Source organism: Polyodon spathula, chromosome 4 (assembly GCF_017654505.1).
Source record: "Polyodon spathula isolate WHYD16114869_AA chromosome 4, ASM1765450v1, whole genome shotgun sequence".
Lineage (NCBI taxonomy): Eukaryota > Metazoa > Chordata > Actinopteri > Acipenseriformes > Polyodontidae > Polyodon > Polyodon spathula.
The window spans coordinates 51,707,464-51,734,546 of record NC_054537.1 but is presented as its reverse complement, the minus strand read 5'-3'; the positions used below and the strand labels follow the sequence as shown (position 1 = coordinate 51,734,546).

The 27,083-nt window shown below is 39.2% G+C and overlaps 1 protein-coding gene across 3 annotated transcripts in view; it reads right to left on the bottom strand.

Annotated features, from left to right (window-relative positions):
* LOC121314619 (F-actin-uncapping protein LRRC16A-like) overlaps positions 1 to 27,083 on the bottom strand; it is a 255,535-nt gene that overhangs the window by 97,053 nt on the left and 131,399 nt on the right. For all 3 annotated transcript variants that reach the window (XM_041248065.1, XM_041248066.1, XM_041248067.1), the window contains exons 13-20: positions 25,282 to 25,385; positions 9,794 to 9,871; positions 9,632 to 9,708; positions 5,453 to 5,557; positions 5,030 to 5,099; positions 3,298 to 3,379; positions 310 to 409; positions 165 to 219 (exon numbers count right to left, since the gene is read on the bottom strand). In XM_041248065.1, coding sequence (XP_041103999.1) covers positions 165 to 219; positions 310 to 409; positions 3,298 to 3,379; positions 5,030 to 5,099; positions 5,453 to 5,557; positions 9,632 to 9,708; positions 9,794 to 9,871; positions 25,282 to 25,385 — 671 coding nt within the window. The remainder of the gene's footprint in view (positions 1 to 164; positions 220 to 309; positions 410 to 3,297; positions 3,380 to 5,029; positions 5,100 to 5,452; positions 5,558 to 9,631; positions 9,709 to 9,793; positions 9,872 to 25,281; positions 25,386 to 27,083) is intronic.

Sequence of the window (27,083 nt, the reverse complement as noted above, 5' to 3'; positions counted from 1 at the left end):
TAGCATTACAGTTAGTGCCTTAATCAGGCACTACCTGGACTTTGCTTTTTATAAGTTTTATCTTATAATTTATGATAGTGTGTTTTTGAGTTTATAATGTATGTTACATACAAACATTTTAACAGACCATGCAAGTAATTCTTTCTAGTAATACATGAACTCACCGACTCCTCTTCCTGAATCATGTGTACCAAATTGTCCATAACGCGGGCCAGATTTCTGAAAAATACAAATAGTGATAATATTAGAACACTGCATTCAACCACTTCTTTAAGATTTATATTGAGTGAAAAAAAAGAATGGGTTTACTTGGATTTGATGTTGCTGAAGTTTTTTCCCAGTGCTAAATGTCGAATTGATCTGTTCTTGCTTAGCCATACCACTAGAGTGGTAAGATCAGAATCCAAACCTTCACAAGAAAATACATACATCAATGATTTAAAATAAATAAATAAATAAATACTCTCTAAAAAGTGTTATACTATTTCTATGTAGGCATTTCTAACTTATTGTAACATGTGCTGTAATTTCTTACAGATTCAGAACTGTATAATGTTTCCTGTTACTATTACTGTACTATCAATGTCATTTTAAAGTACTCTGTACGGTTTACATAGTGCCCCCTTGTCATTTCTCAAGTCAGACTGTGGAAGGGTGGTGGGTAATTCACTGATACGGGAGACAGAACAGGTGTACTTGAAACACCACACAGGTGCCCAGTTTTATTTTGAAGTAGTAATTTCTTTTTACCCGCAGAGGGCACTGTTGTCCATGGCCTGTCTATCAACGATGATAGACAGCACCATGGGAATACCAAGGCTGGTAAACAAACTGAATGCGGCGCACTCGCAGGTGCTCAAAATAATAATGAAAACAGAAGGCGAAAGGAAAAAGGAAAATAAAATAGAACTAATTGTAGTATTATTGTAGTAATAAAACTACAAATAAAAGGTGCTGAACTTGGCAGCGTTATCCCGGTCATTGCTACCCGCACGACCTGGATCACCAACCTACACTAGCGGCTCCCTCAGCCTGCTATACAATATTTCGGGGGTCTGCCCAAGGGTTCCCCGCTGTCACTATCTTTCTTTTGTTTTTTTTGTTTCTTTCTCCCATTACTTTTCTCCCGGCTGGTTCTCGGTCCTGGACCAGCGCTTCTGCACACTTAGCACGTCTAAAAGGGCAGCCCTGAGGAAACAGTATAGCATTATCTTATAGGGCTAACAATCTCCCCAAGACCCATCTCCCAGCCATTCAGAGAGAGGGAAAGTCCACACACCCCCTTTCCCACCTCTCCGTGTCACTGCCATGACTCACAGGCGGTTATTGGACGACTGCTGCCCTCTTCCTGCAGCACTATGAACACGCCAGCAGAGTCAGCACAGATCTCCTCCTGCTACACAGACATTAAAGCAGAACCGTATAAAATCAATTCTCATTAAAACTAACGTGGACTAGACTCATTTCCTGATAGTATGAACTTCCTACATGGTCCTGGCCAAATTTAGCAGTCGTTTTATAAATTACTTCTTACAACACAAATTTCCTGTTAGTGCAAATTATTTTGGAGCCCCCTAGGAAAAAAATAAATACTGGAGACGTTGAAAGCAGTACACAATGCACTACCATACAGAAAAAGAAAGATGTTGTTGCAGATTTCAACATTACCACAAACACTCTCAACCATTCTGACAAACGGAATACAACAATACAGGCCCAATGAACAGCAAACTGCGGATGCAAGTCATCAGCATTTCTGATTTGCTGAGTACATGATGTTGAGGACTCCTTTAGTGGATTAAAATGCCATTGCAGAATAGGACATGCAGGTTGCAAGTGAAGTTCATTTAAAAGTTCACTTCCAACTCATTTTTAACACAATGCATAACTATTTTAAATGCATAATACATTTCATAGTTCTGTAATTGAAATTTGATTTCCGTGTTACTCTAACTTCAATAAAAACTAACAGTATGCATTTGGCTTTAGAATTACTAATAATACACATTTCTTTGCTGGTCCCTTGAAATTCGTATTACCGAGAATTGACTGTGCATTCAAAGCATTTTAAAGTTATTAATCTCTATTTAAATTAAGTAAGTGTGGTATTGCAGTGGGTGTTACCCAGCAGATTGTACAGACAAAAATTAGCTCCCTGATAAACAGGTTCATAGTTCATGTCTTCTAAATTGCACATACAATTAGACCATGTTCAAGTGTATGTGTAGTCACTTCATTACTTATGCCTATGTTATAAAGTGGCACTCACATGGTTAGGAGTAATACATTTCTCAACTAATGATGGTTTTAAACTGTATGCCCTAAGACGATACCATATCCTAAACCAGCACTTGATTAAACTGTATCAAACTCTTGAACAAGTTTGAACAGATTTGAACAAAAGTAATGAACACTGAACAAGTTTCCATCAAGTGTAGAGCACTGCAGCTGATGAGTGAACAAATAGTTTATTATGACAGTCAAAAATAGAAGATGAAACTATATGCAGGAAAATAAAAAAATGAAATAAAAAAAAAACTCTGAAAAACACTAATCAAAAATAATATACATTATGGAGTACACAGCTATTCAAAGACAACTAATATTGCAGCTATAATGGACTTCCTCACAACAAGGACACCACCTCCCACGGCCAGCCCACAATGATCAACCAAGAGGTTTTATACCCCCATTGGTTATGGCTCCTGAACATCATACCTTTTAAAATATGATAACCTCTCTATGGAGTGACCCCCCCCCCCCCCCCCATTTCAGCCCTGGTTATGTGAGCGCATCTCTGCTGAACATGCCTGCACTCAGAGCTCTGGCTTTACTCATGAGCTATTACAGGTATATTAACGTTGACCTCCCAGCTATTACGCTCGAAATAACATGCACCTTACTCCAAAAATAACTTTGTTTTTAACATAAACAAGTTACCTCTTTCTTCCACTTTTACAGGCCTCTTCACCACTCCAGCCCCAGGACAAAACCTGCTGCCGCCCACAACAGCCAGAACAGTTACGTACATTCATTTCATTATTTTTTTCCCTTTGACAATCAATTATTTTTTTCATTTATCAACAACTGTACCATATAGGTAATCATTTTAACAGGACCATGTTAATGGTAATGGAGGAAACGAAAGTCTGTGGTCATTTTTATCGTGATGGCGTTCGGGAACAGCTTCCTCACAGTAACATAAAACGAGTACGTCTTTACCAGTACCTAATGTCAGCTCAGGTTTCCTTTACAGCTTAAATCGCTGTGCTGTCATTGAAAACATATTTTTCTTACCGTTATCTGAAATATCCAGGCTTGAAATGTTAGGAATTTCTGCAATGCAGCCTTCTAAAATCTGAGAACCTCCAGATCTTAACTGAAGTAATGGAACAAACAACATACTCAATTAGAATTTTACTAATTTTTGTTTCTTTTAGAAATAACCACTGTGTACTACCAACATGCAAATGTAACTGTTTAGTGAAGGCAATTATCTCTGCCACAGAACAGATTTCCACATTTCTGGGTAAAGTACAGTGATACCTTGAAGTTTCACAATTTAACAATTCATTAATTTATGCTATGCTGACAGCAGATTTAGCAAAAACTTACATATGCAATGGGGTGAATTCAACTGAACTTAATGGTTTCCAATCTAAATGCCACCATCTTAAATCTCTAACTCATCTCACTGACTCTCATTCACTTAGATGTCTGAATTTCACAACATTGATACACATTTCAGTGGTGGTATGTTCACTGTTTAGATCAATTGAATACACCCACTGTACTCAACTGTTTAAGGTTTGGTTGGTAATTTCCTGCATTATTGCAAAGGGCAAATTCAAAAACATTAAACAATGTCCAGAAAAAATTAATATTTCTTCATGTTGCAAAATACGAGGGTTTGTTTGCTGAACATTGTAACAAAATACGTGTATTATCAGGCAGACTGCAAGCAAGCTATTGTATTAAAGGAACAGAAATTAATAATTTGGTTAGTAAGCTGGGTACTTACACAGTGACCAAGCTACGGAAAGCAGTCAGGGAATAGAATGGTACATATAAGTGCAAATAAGGACATGCTACAAATATCAAGTTAGTATAAGAACTAATTCAAGCCAAGTAACCAAGGAAAAAAGCCAAAAACAATAATCTAAAATGGAAAAAATACAGCACTTTGAAGGTTTTCTGCAATATATTGTATTTTCAGGTTTCAGTCTCTTCTATACCCTGTATTTCAGAAAGCTACAGCATGTGTTAAACTGAGTTCTAATTGAAAAGGAACAACCTCTATAAAGCAAAGAAAGCTCAACTACAAAAATAAACGAAATATGTAAAAGAAACAGTAAAAGGCCCTACACACCAGACACTATGCAATTTTTCATCTGACGTCAAGATACTTTTGCAGCAACATAACCACACCTGAAGCGACGCGACAGATTGGAAATACCAGATCTATAAAACTGTAAAGAATTGCTACTGACAAAACTATGATCAAGACTGGAACATAATCGTCAACATGATGTAGAAATTATGAGTGTTTTCTCTGATGGTATTTCAACATATATGGCAATATATCCATACCAGGCTTATCCAGTGCCTTTGAAATAGACTACCATATATTATCTTTCATCTCTGTATCTATAATTGCAATGATGTTTGTCATAAAGCTCTGGGTATTTTTCCACGGCAAGTATTTTTTTCTCCCTCATTTTGGATACTGCTTCACTGTGGTGGACACCATGCATTGAAGCTGTTCTCGGTTTGCTTAATTCCCTAGTTGTCACGCAAATAAATTGCAAGAAATAGGATTCATCTGTCATGTTGTCTGAGGTGTGAAAGACACTTATCTAAAGTCTAGGTTCTATTCATTTTTCACATTGCATCTGGTATGTAGAGGCCTTAGACGTTTATTTGTCAGTATCCTGCAAGTTTCAGCAAGCAGCTTCCAAGTTGCTGTTTTTTTATTTTTTATCAGTAAGCACAAGGTTGTTTAAACTCTTGTTGTTCTACATGCTCTTACCTCACAGCAACTAAGATCTAGAGATACATCCTTTAGGTGAGGGTTGCAAGCGAGGCCTAGTAAAAGAGATCTGGGGAAAGAGAGGCGATGTTACTTTGAAAACAAGGTTACCTATTTCACAAACAAACGCTAGTATATGCTAGAATAATTTAATTAAAATGCACAATTCTGTAATGTTTTTAAATGACACACTTCAGAAAAATGTACCTGCTGGAGTGTACAGTATGGGGATAGCACCATTATGCACACATCAAAACCAACATATGTATTGTTAAGGAAAAATCATTGTCAACTAGTTATGTTTATTTTATTTCATTGGTTTATCACTATGACAGAAACAGTTAGAACGGCATGGCAAATCAACTTGCATTTTCTTCAGATCAAGCTCAGTAGGAATGCAATGAATAAAAAAACAAGGCTTACTTCAGTGCTTCAGGAGGGAGTTTGGTGCCTGACATACTAATGTTTGATAAAGCCACAGAACTACTAAAGAACTGTTTGAAGGATGGTGGGACATCTTTGCCTTTCCTGTTTGAAAAGACAAATAGATAGGATGAACGCATTCATTTCTATAATTCCGTACATGTTTCAGCTCTAACCCTAGAATACCTTTTCCTTGATTGGACCAAATTACCCCTGTCCACACTTGCGATTTGAGGAGGCCCAGGGCTGTCTTTTCCTATATGTGAGTGCTCCAAAAAAGAAAAGGCAGCCCAGGGCTGGCCCAGATTTAGGCCTCCATTTCAATACAGCCTTTCATATCACATTATCAGTGTGGTTACATAGCTCAGTATACACTCTCATACTCCCAAGCACTCGAAAGGTAAATAGAAAGCTTAATGCTGTGCTAGGCAAGATGGCAGTGGATCAATATTGAATAGTAATTATTTCTACATCATATGACTTTAATTATAAAAAAATATGAACTAAAAAAAAAATATGCGGGTTAACGTTCAGGTTGTTTCTTTCACATAATATATGAGCTGCAATGCATTCATAATTATGCTTAATTTGTCACAATTATATTTTCTTCCTGTTATTTAGCAAAAACTGCAGGATTGTGGATCTAAATGACGATCAATAATTGGGTATATTCAGCCTCCATTGTTTATTTTGCATGCAACGATATTCACAGCTACAGAAGAGTGCGACTTTACATTAAAATACCGATCATTTCTTTTAACTGCTTGCCTTTACACACTCATAAAATACTGTTCTCATACACAAATATTAAGACCGCTGATGCACCAAGTGAGGGTGAGACTCTCACTGTAATATTTCAATGCCTGTTATTGTTATTATTGTTGTTAATGTTGTGGTGGTTTATTATTTATCGTGCATGTTGTTGAGCAAAGTGTACTTGATATCTGATGGCTTATTGCTGTACTTAGATTAGGGCAATTCCCTTAGTGAAGTTGTCGTTTGCATGTAAGACAAGGGTTTTGTTATAGCCATATGTTCGGTAATCTTCCAAGAGAATAATAATAACAATGATAACAATAATGAGTAAACAACAGAATAGTTTAACAATCGTGCTTGTAAACAAAGACAGTATTCATACAGATACATGTAACTGAGAAACATGTGTCATGTATTTAACATTATTTAATGCTGTCTTTCCTTAGGAGGGAGCAGTAGTGCTATTAGGTGGTCAGTTATGAGTTTATCTTGTGAATGTCAGTCACTGTGTACAACCTGATAGTCATTTGCAATCTGAATGAAGTATCCATTCCGAAAATAAATATTTATACATGTCAACATTAGCAAGTTGCTGTTTCCTGTGTTCTAAATACCTCTGTGTTCTTGAGAGAATAATGTGATTGTGGGTGTGGGGGGAAGTAAGCTTGCACCGTCACCCTGTTACACACCATAACAGTAAGTCAAAATAGTCAATATGTTTTTTTTAATAGATACCATACAATTGCTAATGTGCTGTACTGGAAAAAAAAAAAAAAAATATAATATATTATATATATATATATATATATATATATATATATATATATATATATATATATATATATATATATATATATATATATATATACAGCTCTGGAAAAAATTAAGAGACCACTGCAAAATTATCAGTTTCTCTGGTTTTACTATTTATAGGTATGTGTTTGGGTAAAATGAACATTTTCTTTTATTCTATAAACTACTGACAACATGTCTCACAAATTCCAAAAAAAATATTGTCATTTTGAGCATTTATTTGCAGAAAATGACAACTGGTCAAAATAACAAAAAAGATGCAATGTTGTCAGACCTCGAATAATGCAAAGAAAATAAGTTCAGATTCATTTTTAAACAACACAATACTAATGTTTTAACTTAGGAAGAGTTCAGAAATCAATATTTGGTGGAATAACCCTGATTTTCAAGCACAGCTTTCATGCGTCTTGGCATGCTCTCCATCAGTCTTTCACATTGATGTTGGGTAACTTTATTCCACTCAGGGTCTTGATCTGGTGGTCCTCCATCCACACCTAGATTGACCTGGCTGTGTGGCATGGAGCATTGTCCTGCTGGAAAAACCAATCCTCAGAGTTGGGGAACATTGTCAGAGCAGAATGAAGCAAGTTTTCTTCCAGGACAACCTTGTACTTGGCTTGATTCATGCATCCTTCAGAAAGACAAATCTGCCTGATTCCAGCCTTGCTGAAGCACCCCCAGATGAGTCCAATTTTCAGCTTTGCCCAACACCTGGTCGTCTAATGGTTAGACGGAGACCTGGAGAGGCCTACAAGACACAGTGTTTCACACCCTCTGTGAAATGTGGTGGAGGATCGGTGATGATCTGGTGGTGCTTCAGCAAGGCTGGAATCGGGCAGATTTGGCATGAATCAAGCCAAGTACAAGGTTGTCCTGGAAGAAAACTTGCTTCCTTCTGCTCTGACAATGTTCCCCAACTCTGAGGATTGGTTTTTCCAGCAGGACAATGCTCCATGCCACACAGCCAGGTCAATCAAGGTGTGGATGGAGGACCACCAGATCAAGACCCTGTCATGGCCAGCCCAATCTCCAGACCTGAACCCCATTGAAAACCTCTGGAATGTGATCAAGAGGAAGATGGATGGTCACAAGCCAAACAAAGCCGAGCTGCTTGAATTTTTGCGCCAGGAGTAGCATAAAGTCACCCAACATCAATGTGAAAGACTGGTGGAGAGCATGCCAAGACGCATGAAAGCTGTACTTGAAAATCAGGGTTATTCCACCAAATATTGATTTCTGAACTCTTCCTAAGTTAAAACATTAGTATTGTGTTGTTTAAAAATGAATATGAACTTATTTTCTTTGCATTATTCGAGGTCTGACAACACTGCATCTTTTTTGTTATTTTGACCAGTTGTCATTTTCTGCAAATAAATGCTCTAAATGACAATATTTTTATTTGGAATTTGGGAGAAATGTTGTCAGTAGTTTATAGAATAAAACAAAAATGTTCATTTTACCCAAACACATACCTATAAATAGTAAAACCAGAGAAACTGATAATTTTGCAGTGGTCTCTTAATTTTTTCCAGAGCTATATATATATATATATATATATATATATATATATATATATATATATATATATATAATAAGAAACATCTGCTACAAAAGGATTACTGTATATCCCCGTAGCTCTTCCACTCTGAGTGCAGGCTAGGCTATTGTTCTGTTAAACAAAAAAAAAACCTTAGCCACATTTTACACCGGCTTTTCAGTCACATTGGTGAACATGCAAAGGCGCCTTAAAAATGCAAATGTGAAAGGGGTGCAGACCTAAATATGGGGCTTCCCTGTGATAATGCTGCATAAAATGGCAAAAAATATCATCTAGCTTAATTGTAGTGGTTGTTTGTTTTGTTATTTGGTACTTTTAAAATTTCTGCTACAAGTACAGCTGTGATAAAATTAAAAAGCAACCTTAGGGCTGTACTTTGAAGTATCCCCTATTATAACAAACCTGTCAAAACTGGACACTGTTTACCTAAAAACCACCAAAACCCACCATCACATTGTTGTTTTATATCAGTTGCTTCATATTTTGGGAATCTAAAAGATCCAGAAACACTAATTTATATATATTTCTGTTCTCATGACAAAACATAGAAACCTCCATCAGATCATCTGAATCGAAGGGTTAAACATGGGTGTAAAAATCACCTGGACAATCCTGCTGAATTTTTCGATCTATAGAATGGTCTGTTCTGTTCAACCATCTCTTAAATATTTTAGTTGCTTCTATATTTGACAGTATTTAATCGTAAACCTTGGTGTGATTGCTAAGTTGCCTGTGTGACAGACAATGTAAGAAAATGATGCAACAGGACTGAACTGTTTTCAGCAGTAAAGAGTTTGTGAGATGCCAAGTCAGTGAAAGACCTCCCTGTGCTGCCACACATGCACTCTCCAACATCATACCTTTCAGCACCATAATGAGATAAACTGTTTAAAGAACCAGGCCTATCTAGGCAGACTGGCACCTTCCGATTTTGAAGAGATTAGGCCCTTCCTTATGGAAACAAAGGCTTGGTGGCAAGTTATCAGTGGTATTAATTAGCCTGCATATAGGACATTCCTTACTAATCAAACTGGGATAACATAAAGGTGTACCTGTGAGAGAAAACAGTCTTGGAGAAGTTTAAAACTGCCAGGTGTTGTAGACAGCCTCGTAGAAGTGCTCCACACACCTGAAAAACATTTTTAAAAAGGAAGGTTCTTTTTCCGGGGAAAACTATTAACCATGAGATCAACAGTTCAGGCTGTTAAACTTACCATATCAAGTGCACAGTCTGAGTTGGATACATCCAGGACAGTAAGGCTGTTGGGTTGAGCCAGGAAACTGTACAGGTTCTGAATAAAGAAACATTAATGAATACGAGGTTTGACCAGTAATATCCTGCAACCATGTACACTTTTACATTAAAAAGTCTTCTTTATCAAGAACTCCACAGTTCGTTTTTTAGTTTGTTTTTTGTTTTTTTCAGAAAGTAAGTACTTACAGCAGTAGGAAGTTGTAACATTTTTTTTTTCAAATTTTAGTTTAGGAAGGAAAAATATAAATTTAAGTATTCATTCTGGCTAATAGTTTACATATTTCACATCCTTGCCATTTTATATTGCCACATACCTTCTGTTAAACTATAGTTATTATAATAATCCAAAGGCACTTGATATTGTTCTACAATAATATGGAAATCACCATACATCCAATATGTTTAACCTAATCCAAAAAAGGAATTAAAATACAGTACCGGTATCCTTATATACACCCACCCCTTGTTATATGGCCCCTCGCTATACTGCGGATTCAGCTATATCACGGACCTGCAGTTGGCTCCCCATACTGTCTAACTGCATATGCCTTAGCTGCAATATACACAGGCACTTAGAATTACTGTTTGTTTTATTTCGTACTGCACCTCACAAACAAAAATATATACAAAACAATAAAAAACAAAGCATTAATATCATACTGTTATCATACACAAATGTATTGCACAATGACACAAAGCAAATTAACTATCTACTTGTTGAGGCGGTTTTTATTTTAGCCTATGAGGTGTTCACGTGTGGCATTAATGCACTAGCAAAAATCACAAGGCAATGATTCCTAGCAGCTCCCTAGCAACAAGCCTCCTATGTAGTTGTTGGGAATCGATTTTTTCAATGCAGCGGGTTTGTGCATTGATTGGAGACTGAAGTTGATGAGAAGGAATTACCCTCTCCTATACGAATTAAAACGGTGTGCTGCTTTTTACATAAACTAGGGAGTGGTTGTATAGTGTTAGTCTATTTGTTTTTCTGCGGGTCTCTCGCTATATATCATGGGCCTCGATATATAGCGAATTTATACTGGACCCCGACACCCGGGATATATCGAGTGGGTGGTGTATTATACATAATATTCTTTGTATTCTAAAAGTCTTACATGTTGATTTATCCAATTAAAAGTAACAGTATCGTTTAAAAGTCACAGGACGAGAGCATAAAAGTGTGCGTGTGCGTGTGTGTTTCTCAATACAAGTTTACATACCCCAATGGAAATTTACAATTTCTAGAAATTTCTCAAAAACAGATCATTTTTGTAAAAATGTAGCAAAGTTTGACTATCTGTGGAAGGGTGGTGGGCAATTCACTGACACACAGGAGTCGAAAATTTATTTGTAACGCTGCTCAGGCGCACCGATTTATTTTTACCAACAGAGGGCGCTGTTGTCCATGGCCTGAATACTGACAACAGTAAAACCAGTGACCACAGGGTTACCAATACCAGTATACAGTCCAGTGCACATACAAGTGCTCAAAATAATAATGTAAACAAAAGGCACAAAGAAAAAAGGGAAAACAAAACATTATTAACAACACTGCAAAATAAAGGTGCTGTACTCTGCAGCGTTTCCCCGACCGTCGCTACCCGCACGGTCCGGGTCTCCATCCTACACTCCACTGTTCCCTCAGATTACGGTCTATACTTTTGGGGTCTGCCCACTGTTTCTCCGCTACCCCTATATTTATTATTTTATTTTCATTCTTCGACCATTCTCAGAAATAGAGCTTCCACTCTCTCATTTGTCGTCCTATAGGGACCGACCTGAGAGAACAACAGAACGTTATTTTATAGGCCTGTCTCCCAACCATTCAGAAAGAGGGAGAAACCATACACCCTTGTCCCACCTCTGTGTCATTGCCATGACTGATAGGGGGATCTTACAGGTTGCTGTCCTCTTCTTGCAGAACCATGCATGTGCAAAACAATCAGCAAAGATCTCCCCTGTTGCAGTGTCATACCCCTTTCATGCTGTGTAAGTATTGTCTACAAGGTGCTATAAATGTTAATATGATAATGCAGAACCTAATTCTAGAAAAGTCTAGAAAATGCTTGTTGAGTAGGTCTGGTGAGACGTACAAAGAAAAGAACACCATACCTACTGTCAAACAAGGAGATGGTAATATCCTTCTATGGGGGTGTTTTTCCTCGAACTGCACAGAAAACGTAATTCCAGTACGTGGTAAAATTGATTCCATAGCATATCAAGAGATATTGGCCAATCATCTGAAACCCTCTGCTCTAAAACTTGGGTTTAAAGCCTGGACATTCCAACATAACAACGATCCAAAGCTAACATCTTAAACTACCTCAGAATTGTTAAAGAAGAATAAAATCAAGGTTCTAGAATGACCTAGTCAAAGTCCCAATCTAAATCCGATTCAGAATCTTTACAATGAGTTGAAGAAAGCTGTGCACAAGAGAAGTCCTTGGAATCTGAATGAGCTGGAACAATTTTGCATTGAAGAATGGTCAAAAACCACTAAAGAATCATGCAAAAAGCTCACTGACAATATCTTAATTGTTTAAAAGAGGCTATTATTGCTGGAGGGGCCTCAACTAGGTATTAATTTAATTTTCCTTGTAAGGGTATGAATACTTTTGAATTGACATTTTTGGAGTTTTGCAAAAAAATCATTGTGGACTATTTCCTAGACTAACTTTTTTTCCTCATCCACAAAAACAAAACTTTTGCTACAAAGATTTTTCCTATAATTATTTGTTTTTGAGAAATTTGTTGAAATTATAAATTTCCACTGGGGTATGTAAATGGACGTCTTTTTACTGGAAATATCAACTGGATGAGCCCATTGAATAAAATGTAGAGCTAATGTGTTTCTGTAGTACAGCGCTTAACTGTACAGTTTTATTAAAGGTCCTGCATTGGTTGTTTGTTTTGCATTTTTATTGCCTGTAATATATACTTTTATATTTTGTTTAATTTCTGTAAGTCACTTCGGATAAAAGCACCTGCTAAATAATAATACAATTTAATGAAACTGGACAGTTAAGGGCTTTGTGAAATACTACAGAAACTCATTAGCGCAACATTTTTTTTCAAATGTGCTCACCCAGTTGATATTTCCCATAAAAAAAACACATCGGGTTATTACAGGAAACACACACTCATTAACACCTACAACAGAGCGCGAGCTAATAACTTACTGATATTGACCACAAAATACCAACCATGTGATATAAATTCTCATATCACACACAATCCTGTGCATTATTCTCTATACTTCACAATAATTATGAAATTCACATATCACACACAACCATGTGCATTATGCTCTACATTTCACAATAATTATGAAATTATCATATCACACCCAATCCTTAGGATTATTCTCTATACTTCACAATTATTAGATTCTCATATCACACACAACCCTGTGCATTATTCTCTATACTTCACAATAATTATTAGTTTCTCATATCACACACAACCCTGTGCATTATTCTCTATACTTCACAATAATTATTAAGCTCCACTTCAGTTCTGCACATGTTTAATTTGAAATAACGTAACATTATCTTGTAATAACGTAAAACTTTTTTTTTTTTTGGTGATCCAGTCATTAAAGAAAAGAGTTGGTACCATGAGGTTCAAATCCCAGCTTAGCATGGACTCTGTTTGTGACCCTGAGCAAGTCCCTTAATCTCCTTGTGCTCCATCCTTCAGGTGAGACGTAAAAACTAGGTCCTATTGCAAGTGACTCTGTAGCAGCAGTTGTGATGCATTGTTCACCCTCTAGTCTCTGTAAATCACTTTGGATAAAAGCATCTGCTAAATGACTGATTAATAATTGTAGTAGTTTTTGAAATCTATGATTCATAATTGTAAAGTAAGAAATGAAGTGCCTCTTCAGGTGTTCACACTAGACAATATAAATGACTTAACATAATGTAATAGCCCTTTATGGCAGTTTAAACAGGGTCTAAAAATGCCTCATGTTTTGTCCATAAAAACAACTTTAATTATTTTCTATTAAGGAGACATGTACAATGCAATCTTCAAGTAAATCTACAAGTAAAGGTAGACAATCAGCCCAGTGTTTTAATCTGGAATTTTAATTCATGAAATGTGAGACAGTAAAAAATGAATCAAAATGAATCGTTTCTATTATTGATCCTCATTGAACAGAAATGAAAGCTTCATGCAAGTTGTTTTAAATTCACTGGGTCAATTTTACTTTGAGGAAATGTTTCTTTCAGCAGTTTGGAACACATTTGCTAGTAAATGTAAGTTACATATTAAGAGTAAAACTAGAACAAGCAATACTTGGAGTTACTAAAATATTAATATTGTTGTATATTCTTTTAAAGTTTCTGCCTGTTTTATTCATTTTTTCTCTATAAACTCAATTCAACTGCTGGTGTCCAGGTGTTTTAGTTTATTGCATCACAGATATAAAAATCACTGCTAAATATTGCAGCTGCTTTGTGGAATTCTGATTTTTCTTTATTTTTTTTTTTTTCAGTTTTGTATCTGCTGAAGCCCAGATCTTTAAAGGAGTCTGCATTTTTTCCTATCAAAAAATATGCAGTATTTGCAATTCTGCTTTTTCTCCTTCTGTTTAGTTCTATTACAAAGTTATTTTTTAAACATAGCTATTTTCCCTCATCTAACCTGTACCTGTGCTCTTGTCCCCATGATGGCTGGTTGGAGCACTGCTGCAGCGGGGTGATCTGAACCTGTGCACTTGTCCCGATTTTTTTTTTTTGTACCCAATAAAAGATCAGCCTTTTCCACAGTTAGCTAATCAGAAGTGATAGGTGTGGGACTTAAATACTCCTTAGCCTAGGTCAAGAGCTGTCTCGGAAACAATAGGTGACAAGTGAAACAAAGCACTAGCGTAATATAGGTTTTAGGAATGCATCACATGCTGATTATTACTTTATTTAAAATAAATAAAGTCTTGAATGTCAAAAGTGTGGATTGATATTTGTTTTCTCACCGGTTGACATAAATCACTGTGAATCAGTCTGAATCCATGCCTGACATATAAAAATAAAACAATTTTTACGTATTTTGTCATTTTTGTTGTTATATGTTCTTAACTTTATTGAACTCCTAGACAAAAAGCAAAGCAAACTAATAATACTGTTGCATAAATGTATGTGCGTTACTGTGTGTGTGACTGAGGGTTTGTGAATTAAGGGGATATGTATTGTGAGTACAAAATGCTACTTACATTTTAAATAGTGAGCATATAGGTTTGTTGATTGTTTGAGTAGTATTGTTCCTTGGGATAACAAAATATACAGGTATACAAGGATATACAAGTCATGTGATTTCATAAATATGCCAGGTGGTCAGTGTTTGGTTTTTGAGTTAACATTGCAAAAATGAGTTGATTAAGAATCTGTATAAACAGCCATTCGAAAGGACTAATTAACGCAAGAACAGCGAAAGATATGACCATGTCTTGCTTGAGTAATGAAGATCACCTGGTTGCTATTGTATGATTGAAGGCAGCCTGTCTAACAGAGCAGTTTTCCCGGAGAATGAGATGTTCTACTTCAACAATCAACAGACTAGTCCAGAGAAAGGGAGAGGGTGAGCACACCAGCCCACCACGTCATAGTGAGCGTTATGCTGACTGTTGTGTTGTTCAACCCAATCAGTGGAAGTGTGAAGATATGGGGAAGAATATCCTTTAACACAAGAATGTCTTTGGTGCAGATTGAGGGCAACCTTACTGCTTAGTGATACACTGATGAAGTCGAAGGCTTCGTGGCGCAAGCCAATCCAGAAGTGTCGATTTTCCAGCAGGACAATGCAAGCACATGGTGCTAGGATTACAATTGCACGTGATGGACTCACCTCTAATGTTGTGACGTGACTGGGTGGACTGGGAAGCCGCACTCAGTACAATGCCAAATCCAGGATTCTGTGGGTCCACGACATTCACCCGATAGAACCCGGTAAACGTATGGGAGGAAGCCCACACTGCTGCTGCACAGTATATCTTGAACAGATGCACCGTAGAACAAAACCCGTGAAGTCGCTTGACCTCTGGTGGAATGGCCGGTGAGCTTCTCGGGAGGGGGCAGATAGGCACAATACAGACTGCATGTGAACTGGCCAGTTAACCATTTGGACAGACGTTGCTGAGACAGAGCCTGTCCCTGGGACTTAGCCCTGTAACAAACAAATAGTTGCTCCGACTGCCTCCAGCTTTTAAGGGCCGTTCACACTGGACGCCACGCGGCAAAAACAATTGTTTTCAATGAAGGCTGTCATGGGAAGCGGCACTGCAGAGCGGCGAGCAGGTAATAAAATACTTTCGCCACGCTGTGACATAAACTACCAGCAACCAATCAATGGAAAGTAGGAGGCTCCTTTGTGAGGAAGAAAAAAAAAAGTACAATGGAAGAAAAGCTCATGGTTCTGATGTCTGATTTTCCAGAGTTGTATAATACAACATTAAGGAGGTTTAAAATCTGCCTTCATCAAACCGGAGCTCCTGCATCAGCCAATGATATATATTCGATGTACCTTTTTCTTTTCTTGCCAATGTCATGGACCCACAGAATTCCCAGATTTTTTTTCTTTCTTCAGTAGAGTAGGGCGATCGCAATTATCTTTTTTTGTGTTGTTAGATGCTCAGTACCACTGATTGTTGCTGCGTTTACAGTCCATCCCGTCGCTCCAAAAGTTTGGTATGATGGGGTGGCAGTAGTTGCATTTTTGTGTATACGGTAATGCTCAATAGTATCAAAGCATAATGATGACTGTAACTCAAACTCTCTTTGCCTATACACAGCAAACCAGACAAAACTCACAAAGAAAGAAAATATCTCAATTTTTAAAAGCAACGTGTATTTATTTTATTTTAAACAACACAATTGCCTGATATTTTGGGTAATTCTGGGGGAATTAGGATGGTGTGTGTGTGTGTGTGTGTGTGTGTGTGTGTGTGTGTCTATATACACAGTGCCTTGCAAAAGTATTCAGACCCCTGAACAATTTTCTCTTATTATCGAATTACAAATGGTACATTGAAATTTCATTCTGTGTGATATTTTATTTTTAAACACTGAAACTCAGAATCAATTATTGTAAGGTGACATTGGTTTTATGTTGGGAAATATTTTTAAGAAAAATAAAAAACTGAAATATCTTGCTTGCACAGCACAGTATTCAACCCCTGTGCTGTGGAAGCTCCCAGTTTGCACCGATGAAAGAAATTGCCCTAACGAGGACACAATTACCTTACCATTGGCCTCCAACTGTAAACAATTAAAGTTGCTGTCACATTTTCTGGATAAAAACCCCACTGTTGAAGAGGCATTGGTAAGGCTGTGAATCTGAAGGAAAATAAAGACCAAAGAACATTCTACAGAAGTTAGAGATAAATACAAATGCATAGATTAGGGTAAGTGTACAAAATAATATCCAAGTGTTTGGATATCCCAGTGAGCACAGTTGGATCAATAATCAGGAAGTGCAAGCTACATCACAACACACAGGCACTGCCAAGAAAAGGCCGTCCCTCAAAACTCAGCGCTCAAACAAGAAGGAGACTTGTGAGAGAAGCCACAGAGAGGCCAACAACCACTTTGAAGGAGCTACAGAGTTCAGTGGCTGGGAGTGGAGTAATGGTGTACCAGTCAACCATATCAAGAGCTCTGCATAACATTGGCCTGTATGGGAGGGTGGCAAGAAAGAAGCCGTTACTCAAAAAGTACCATCTGAAAGCGAGTCTGGAGTTTGCCAGAAAGCATGAGAGTAACCCAGCTGCGATGTAGGAAAAGGTTTTGTGGTCAGATGAGACCAAGATGTTGCTTTTTGGCCAAAACTCAAAGCGCCATGTGTGGCGCAAACCTAACACTGCCCATGCCTCAAGACACACCATCCCTACAGTGAAGTATGGTGGTGGCAGCATCATGCTGTGGGGATGCTTCTCATCAGCAGGGACTGGGCATCTTGTTACAATTGAAGGAAGAATGGATGGAGCAAAATACAGGAAAATACTGCAAGAGAATCTGCTTCAGTCCGCTAAAAAACTGAAGCTTGGGAGGAAATTCACCTTTCAGCAGGACAGTGATCCCAAAGCAACATTGGAGTGGCTCAAGAACAAAAAGGTGAATGTTCTACAGTGGCCCAGTCAAAGTCCTGATCTCAATCACATTGAGAATCTGTGGCACTATTTGAAAAGCAGTCCACAAGCGTCGCCCAACCAATCTGAACAACCTGGAGGAAATCTGCCAAGAGGAATGGGCCAAAATCACTCTGACACTATGTGCAAAGCTGGTACATACTTACCCCAAAAGACTTAAAGCTGTTATTGCAGCGAAAGGTGGCTCTACCAAATATTAATGTGTGGGGGTTGAATACTTATGCAAGCAAGCTATTTCAGTTTTTTTTATTTTTCTTAAAAATATTTCATAACATAAAACCAATGTTACCTTACAATAATTGATTTTGAGTTTAAGTGTTTTAAAATAAAATATCCAACAGAACGAAATTTCAATGTACCATTTGTAATTCAGTAATATGAGAGAATTGGTCAGGGGTCTGAATACTTTTGCAAGGCACTGTATATATATATAGGTTTCTACCAACTTTACACACCTACATTTGGCAATATTTGCCTTACAAAACTGTTCAAGCTCTGTCAAGTTCCTTGGGGAGCGTTGATAGACAGCAATCTTCAAGTCATGCCACAAATTTTCGATTGGATTTAGGTCAGAGCTCTGACTGGGCCACTCAAGGACATTTACCTTTTTGTCCTTAGCCACTCCAGTGTAGCTTTGGCTGTGTGCTTTGGGTCATTTTCATGCTGAAAGGTGAACTTTCGTCCCAGTTTCAGCTTTCTTTCAGAGGGCGGCAACTTTTCTGTACTTTGCTCCATTTATTTTCCCTTTTAATTTGCCAAGTGTTAAGTTGGGGTGTCATTTTGAAGGCAACTGGTTACACCTGAGCTAATTTAGGATAGCTATTACAAGGGGGTGGACACTTATCCAACCAAGCTATTTCAGTTTTTTATTTTTAATACATTTTCTACAAATTTTTCGAATATTTTTTTCAATTGGAAGTTGTGGGGTAGGATGTGTAGATAAATAAAAAAAAAAAAAAAATAACTGTTTTAATTCCAGGCTATAAGGCAACAAAAGCTGAAAATTTTTAAAGGGGGTGTAGACTTCCTACAGGCACTCTGTGTGTGTGTGTGTGTGTGTATTTTATATATATATATATATATATATATATATATATATATATATATATATATATATATATATATATAGCTATATATAATGTTCAGTTCCGTTCAGTTCTTTTACTAAGCTTTGTGCCTTCTGTATAAAAACAGTTTTCCCTTCCTGCTGGCATTTACTGTTTGTTGCTTGTACATGCGTAACAACAGAACGCTCACTGACTTTCCCCTGTCATGTTTGGTATCAACAGTGGTCTGCGGCAACTGCAGAGTGACGTGCAAGGAGGAGGTATGCACGCCGCATCCAGTGTGAACAGCCTTTAAGTCCTCTCCACATAGCATGCTAACGCCTGCACTGGGCAAAGCATATGGAGCTGGCGCTCCTTGTCAGATTGGAAAGAAGGGGGATGAAAAGCCTCCAATTCCACTGACTGATTAATGTGGAAAACCGAGATGTTCTTCGGCAGGAAAGCTGGGTTACTATGAAGGGTGACCTTTGTTCTGGCCTCTGAAAAAATTAGACAAGCTTTCAAGGTTGAAAATGCTTACATTTCACTCACTCGCTTAGCAGAAGTGATGGCAAGCAAGAAAGCGACTTGAAAGACAAGAATTTGAGCTCAGCTGAATAAACGGGCTCAAATGTTGGTTTTGTTCGTGCATTAAGCACTACATTTAACTTGCAGTGAGGAACTAAATCTTTCACCAGTGGCCGAAGCCTTTCAAAAATTGCCCCGTCAGGAAATGAGCTCCTGGGGAGACTGAATTGATTTTTACATGGCTAGAAAAAGTAGAAGGAGATTTCCCTTCATCAAAAAGGTAATGTAAAAATTGCAGTATAACTGCAATAGGGCATGTCATGGGTTCCCATGAGACAAGAACACATCTGGAACACGCCCCCTCTTGTACCCATATTGGGAATGGAGGTTGCCCTGGCATTTTGCAGGGTGTCAATCACCCTGTTTGATAATCCCAGATGACTCAAATGCAGGGTTAGGGTTAGGGTTAGGGTTAGGGTTAGGGTTAGGGATGGAGTCTCCACTCTGCGCTGTTGGGGATCCCCCTCAAGAGGAGGTCCGCTGCCCAGTTGATCACCCCCGGCATGTAAATTGCCCGGAGTGAGAGGAGGTTCGCTTGTGCCCACAGCAGAAGTTTGTGGGCTACACAGTGGAGATTGGGTGACCACAAACCACCCTGGTGGTTTATGTAGGACACCACAGTCGTATTGTCCATGCGGATGAGCACGTGTCTCCCCCCGTTCTAAAATATTGATGTGGCAACTCTCCCATGGGGGCTGCCACACTCCTTATGAGCCCCTGCCGTTCCACACTCCACCCCATCACATGTTGGATGTATCTGTGATGATGAACTCTCTCCTGGTGACGCTGCTTGGCGGTCTCCACCAAATGAGTGCCTATACATAAGAACATAAGAACATAAGAAAGTTTACAAACAAGAGGAGGCCATTCGGCCCATCTTGCTCGTTTGGTTGTTAGTAGCTTATTGATCCCAGAATCTCATCAAGCAAGCTTCTTGAAGGATCCCAGGGTGTTAGCTTAACATTACTGGGGAGTTGGTTAGGTGCCTCCTAGGGTTGAATGCCCCTTTGTCTAATCTCCATTTGTGACCCCTGGTCCTTGTTTCTTTTTTCAGGCAGAAAAAGTCCCTTGGGTCGACACTGTCAATACCTTTTAGAATTTTGAATGCTTGAATTAGGTCGCCACGTAGTCTTCTTTGTTCAAGACTGAACAGATTCAATTATTTTAGCCTGTCTGCATATGACATGCCTTTTAAGCCTGGAATAATTCTGGTCGCTCTTCTTTGCACTTTTTCTAGAGCAGCAATATCTTTTTTATAGCGAGGTGACCAGAACTGCACACAATATTCAAGATGAGGTCTTACTAGTCCATTGTACAGTTTTAACATTACTTCCCTTGATTTAAATTCGACACTTTTCTCAACGTATCCGAGCATCCTGTTAGCCTTTTTTATAGCTTCCCCACATTGTCTAGATGAAGACATTTCTGAGTCAACAAAAACTCCTAGGTCTTTTTCATAGATTCCTTCTCCAATTTCAATATCTCCCATATGATATTTATAATGTACATTTTTATTTCCTTCGTGCAGTACCTTACACTTTTCTCTATTAAATGTCATTTGCCATGTGTCTGCCCAGTTCTGAATCTTGTCTAGATCATTTTGAATGACCTTTGCTGCTGCAACAGTGTTTGCCACTCCTCCTACTTTTGAGTCGTCTGCAAATTTAACAAGTTTGCTTACTATACCAGAATCTAAATCATTAATGTAGATTAGGAATAGCAGAGGACAGAGTAGACAGCGTCGGGACACTGTCAACAGGAGGTTGCAGGTTCAAAACCGGTTCACAAGCCGTGCACTTGAACCAAACCTGCAGGGGCTGCATATGCAAAAGACAAGTGGGAGGTATTTGATTCTGCTGCCAGCTCCAGGCACACCCCCAGATAGGTTACTAGCCGGGTGGGTATTAGCTGGCTCTTTACATGGCTTATCAGGCCCAACTAATGCAGATGGTTGGTGAAGAGCTCTCTGTGTTTGTGTGTCCTTGTTGGAGACTCGGTGCAGATGAGCCAGTCGTCCAGTTAATTGAGGACTCTAATGTCTAAGTCTCAATGGGGCTAGTATAGCCTCCATGGATTTCGTAAAAACGTGTGGGGCTAGAGACAGACTGAATGGTAGGACACCAAACTGGTACACTGTTCCCTGAAAGGTGAACCTCAGGTACTTCCTGTGCTCTGGTTTTATTGGGATGAGGAAATATGCGTCCTTCAGGTCCACTGTGGTGAATCAGTCGCCTAGCCTGATGGACTGCAAAAGTCGTTGCAAAGTCAGCATCTTGATCTCCGATTCAGATACCGGTTCACCTGTCTGAGTTCGAGGATCGGTCTGAGGCCATCATCCCGTTTTCTCACTAGAAAATAGCTGGAGCAGAACACCCTGTTCATGTTGAGGGGTCTACTATGCAAATGGACCACTTTGTCGCACCCCGGAAAGTAGGAGGGCCGTGTTGGAATTGGAGAAAGAAAACAGTTTGCACAGTATTGATTTTCCAGTAGTCTAAATGGCTTCTGGAGAAAAAGCCCTGGGTGTGTGGCCGCAATATCCTAGGGCAGCATGTCTGTTGTCTAGCCACAGGGCACTTAAAAGTACACCTGCTATTTTGCTGCAGGCTTGCATAGTGGGGGTGCGCTCTTTGGGAGAAGGTGCACCAACTCCCTGGTGGACTCCCTTGTACATTGCGACTGCTGTAGCATTTCGTCTAACGCCTGACCAAATGTGTGGCCTGTGGTGACGGGAGCGTCCAGCAAGGCCATTTTATCCCAGGCCAGCACTCATGCCTGGGAGAGACAAAGCTACCTGCGTGCTGCCACCAATGCTGCCATGTTCCTTTCTATAGCTTGTCCACTAAGCTTGGACAGTCTGAGCAGGTTCCTTGAGATCAAGCGCAACTGGAGAGACAAGGGCTTGCAAATATCAGCAATGGACCCGATAAGGTGAGCCTGGTAAGCTACAAGGATGCTCTTGTTGCTTCTCAGCCTAGCAGAGAAAGCACTAGCTGTATATGCTGTCTTGAGAAAGACCTTCAACTCTGCATTGCTTGTTTGGACATGCTGCATCCTTGGAAGGCAAGGAAGAGTTAGCAGGCTGAACAAGTGAAGCAATGGGGGCCTCTACTGGTGGAAAGTGGGTAAAACCCAGCTTCTTGTCACAAGAAACCATGTTCACTGCATCCATTAACAGGAAACCACCACAGACACGGTCAGGTGTTCTCAGGTGAATTGTACCTCACACAGGAAGTCTGGGTGGACCAGAGGGGCAGAAGGGGTAACTGTCAGCTGCTCATCATAAATAGAGTGCCTTTCAGTCTGTGCTGCAAGCGTCAGGTGACACTACTGGCAGTATTGGTGGAGTTCTCTCAGCAGTTCCGTAAGGATTGCTGGCTCGATATCGCTTCCCAGATCTTGTCGATTTGCCCCCTGGCTGCCTAACGTGATTGGTGGGCTTTCCTCCTCCTCCACTTTGGAGAGGGGGGAAGGTGAGGGGGAACTGTAGGAAGACGGCGAGGAATGAGAGGTAGAGCTAGATATAGGGCTCTTCCTAGCTCAACTCCTACCATCTTTCTGGACAGGATCACGAGAAGAGGGCCCAGCTTCACTGGTGGCGCACAGCGATACCGAGAGCTGTGCAGGCATGAAAGATCGTTCCCTAGAGGCCGACGCTCGGTACCTACACATGTACTCGGTGCCGACGCTCGGTACCTACACATGTACTCCGTGCCGACGCTCGGTACCTACACATGTACTCCGTGCTGACGCTCGGTACCTACACATGTACTCCGTGCCGACGCTCGGTACCTACACATGTACTCCGTGCCGATGCTCGGTACCTACACATGTACTCCGTGCCGACGCTCGGTACCTACACATGTACTCCGTGCTGACGCTCGGTACCTACACATGTTCTCCGTGCTGACGCTCGGTGCCTACACATGTACTCCGTGATGACGCTCGGTAACTATACATGTTCTCGGTGCCGACGCTCGGCGCCGACACAATGCACTTGACACAGACGCTCGGTAAAATCACAAGCGAGATCGGTGCTGATAAATCGCAGTTACTGCAAGTGGTAAGTTAGCAGTGATGCCCACCTGCAAGTCAGCCACTGGCTAAACTGCGTAGTCAGTGCAAACACCAAAACAGCAGCGGCCTGCACCGAAACAGTAACCTCGGTCTCTAAGGATTGGGGGCGACGAGTCGCAGTTACTGTATGTGGTGAATCAACAGCCACTGGCTAATTCAAAATTCATGCACGAAAATAGAAAAAGCCCGCTTCAAAAAGCCTTGGTAATAATTATGCAGAAGCAGTACTAAAACAGCATCGAGCTGCTAGTAGGAACGCCTACAATAGCTGCTCGGAATTTTTCAGTACGTCTTTAAGAATGAAAAACAGAAAAACATATATACACAGCGGTGGAAACGAAAGCAAAACCACACGGTCCACAAAATATTCTTGGATTTATTTACATGTAATACATTTACAGAAAATGAATGTTTTATATACGGTACTCCAACTGCAGCGAGTCAGTCTAATGTACTAGGATCCCGGGAAGGAACGGCTAATCGAGCCGCAGGCTTCCCACAACACACAAGGCTGCGGTGGGACGTAACCAGCACAGACTAATAACAACAGAAAAACAGCCTGAAATAATATTTTACTTCAGCAATTCTGTGTGTGTGTGTGTCTACATATATATATATAGACTTAGAAGCAAGCTAAAAAGTGCTAACAATAGGAACATAAAGAAGAAAGATACACTTATCTGAAAATGAAAATGACTATGACCGTAGGGGTCGCTGCAGCGCCACCCTGCTCTTGCGAAAATCTTTGGTATAGAGTTTTCAGTTCGGATGCATTAAAGGGAAACACCCATTTTGTAATAGTTAATATTCCCTACTTGAAATCGCCAGTGCCATCCACAGGAGACAACCGCAACCAGCCAACCTTCGGCGGGACATCCCACAGCAGTCTATCCAGAGGCTAATCAGGTCTATGCATCAACGCTGCCAGGACTGGGTGGTCATAACTGATATTAACTAACCGATTCTTTGATCTGTATTTTTGTTCATATTTTCAGTGAAAACATTTGAGTAAATCCATTAGACCTGAGTGTTGTATTTCTTGTATGCATCAGTATACATCAGTGTGTGTGTGTGTGTGTGTGTGTGTGTGTATATATATAATATATTATATATATATATATATATATATATATATATATATATATAGATATATATATATATATATATAAGATATATATATATATTTGTCCAGCAGGCAAAGTATAGCGGTAAATCTAGTTGTCCCAGGCATTGGGCAATATGAATTCCACACCACTGTAAGTGATCAACACACAAATAAAAAATAAAAAAAATTATGGAGAATAACAAATATAATAAGAGTGTCAAATATTGTGAAAATGTACAGTATTAGAATGTTTAACTGATTTAAATCCCTTTCAGTGGAAACAAATGACACTATGTCCCTTGCTTGAAAAAGTGTGGGTATCATTCAGCCCAGTTTTTTTTTTTTTTTTTGTTATTAAATTGAAATTATTTCCACACATATCTAGAAATCTGAGCCCTAATGCGTTCAGCTGGGCTGATAGAATACACAAAAAAACAGTTATTCCCTCTGCCCGTCTCCTCAAGATCACAACATGATGCAATACATACTGAGAGGTCATCTCCTCGAAGAAGGTTCCCTGAGAGGTCAAGATAACGGAGGGTGTTGGGAACTAACTGGTTGGCACTCAGTGACTGGGCAAGGCTGTTCACACCTGAAACAACAAAGGCAATGGTTTTACTCAGGCAATATTTTTTTCACATCTGTAGAATAAATATAATCATATTTACAAACTATTAGTTACATTTTCTATTAAGGTTGTGATAAGGCTAATCAATAAAGATTGTACAATATTGTAATTATAACTGAATTGGCCTTACGCATTGTAATGCAACACCTAATACATGCAATAAAAATATCCCAAATGCAATATACATCAACATACAGTGATACATGTGCTACTCCTGTTGTACTATACATTCTGCTAAGAAAGCTGTACCATATCAGTAAGGCTTCTGTTTTTCAGTGCGCATTTCTAGATATTTATAGGCATTTATTTACAATGACAAATAACACCTGAAGAACATACAGGGACATACATCAACACCAACAGCATTCAACTGACTAACAGTGCACCTGTTTAGTTTAAAGATTATAAGGTTTATTATGTACACGTGTGCGCATATCTTAATTGTCTTCACTACAGCACACAAACAGAAAGACATTGAGTGATATACATCTATTAAAGGTACCTGGAAGAAAACAATGTAACGAAATGTATCCTGTCAGTGAGACAACAAAACGGACCTCTGTGGTACGCTGGAAAGCACAGACAGGTATTCAAAGCGACACAAATATCAAAGTCAATTTAATCCTAACCTTTTCAAGCTATTCTAAATGGCTACAAATGATTACAGTAGTCTCCGCGTATAGGAACAACTCCTAAGAGAACACTTCACCAAAGGGAACACCCTTGTGGTGAAACTGATTTTTCCCATTGTAAATACTCCAGCTAAAGGAACAGGAACTTCGCTTAAAAGAACATCTTCTTGGCACTGATAGCGATTCGTTCACAACGGATACAGTACTGTTTTGTAACCTGATAATTTAGCATCATCAAACTTAAAATTCAAATGGTTTATTTAGTCTTTTCAAATCCAGAGTTTCCTCCTCTAGCAGCGAAGCTTAAAATTATACACAATGGCCAGTTCACCATATACAACACTCCTCAAGATGACCAGCGCTTTGTTTCACATTTTCAGAAGCACAATGCCCCGTCCATAGAATAAGATTACCTGCTGGTTCATTTGTACAACCAGATTTATTTTTGGAGTTTTGTTTACAATGCAATTATGGGGATGTAGTTTGTAATGCTTGCTCGCCACCAGAGGTGTGAGTAAAAGTACAACTATTCAGAGTTTGTTCATGATAGCCAAGTTATATGTAAGTGAGGGGTTGTCATCAGAACTTTAACTCTTTATACTTCTACAGGCTTTTGGGTGTGTGTTGTCCCATCTTGGTTCGAGATCCACAGAAGCTTTTGTTTGTTTTCTTTTCGCTAGCATAAGTGGTGTGGCAGCGTGACTACCTCCCTGTAGGCCCCAGGAGGCTGGCATCTTAGATGTAGTTGTTTTATCATTGTATTTTTTTGTTTCTATTTGTTTTCAGTCTGTGTGCTACCTACAGCCACAGGGTCAGTCAATTGATTCAGCCCCCCCACCAACCAGTTTCATATGCGGTGCTCTTTTTAGATGCTGAGAAGGCATTTGACCATTTGGAATTTCATTACTTGTGGGCAATTCTGGAACGTTTTGGTTTTGGACACTCATGTATTAATATGATACGTATTTTACACAGTAGTCCTACTGCTTGCCTGCAGGCCGGCTCAGTTAGGTCTTCTCAGTTTGAGTTT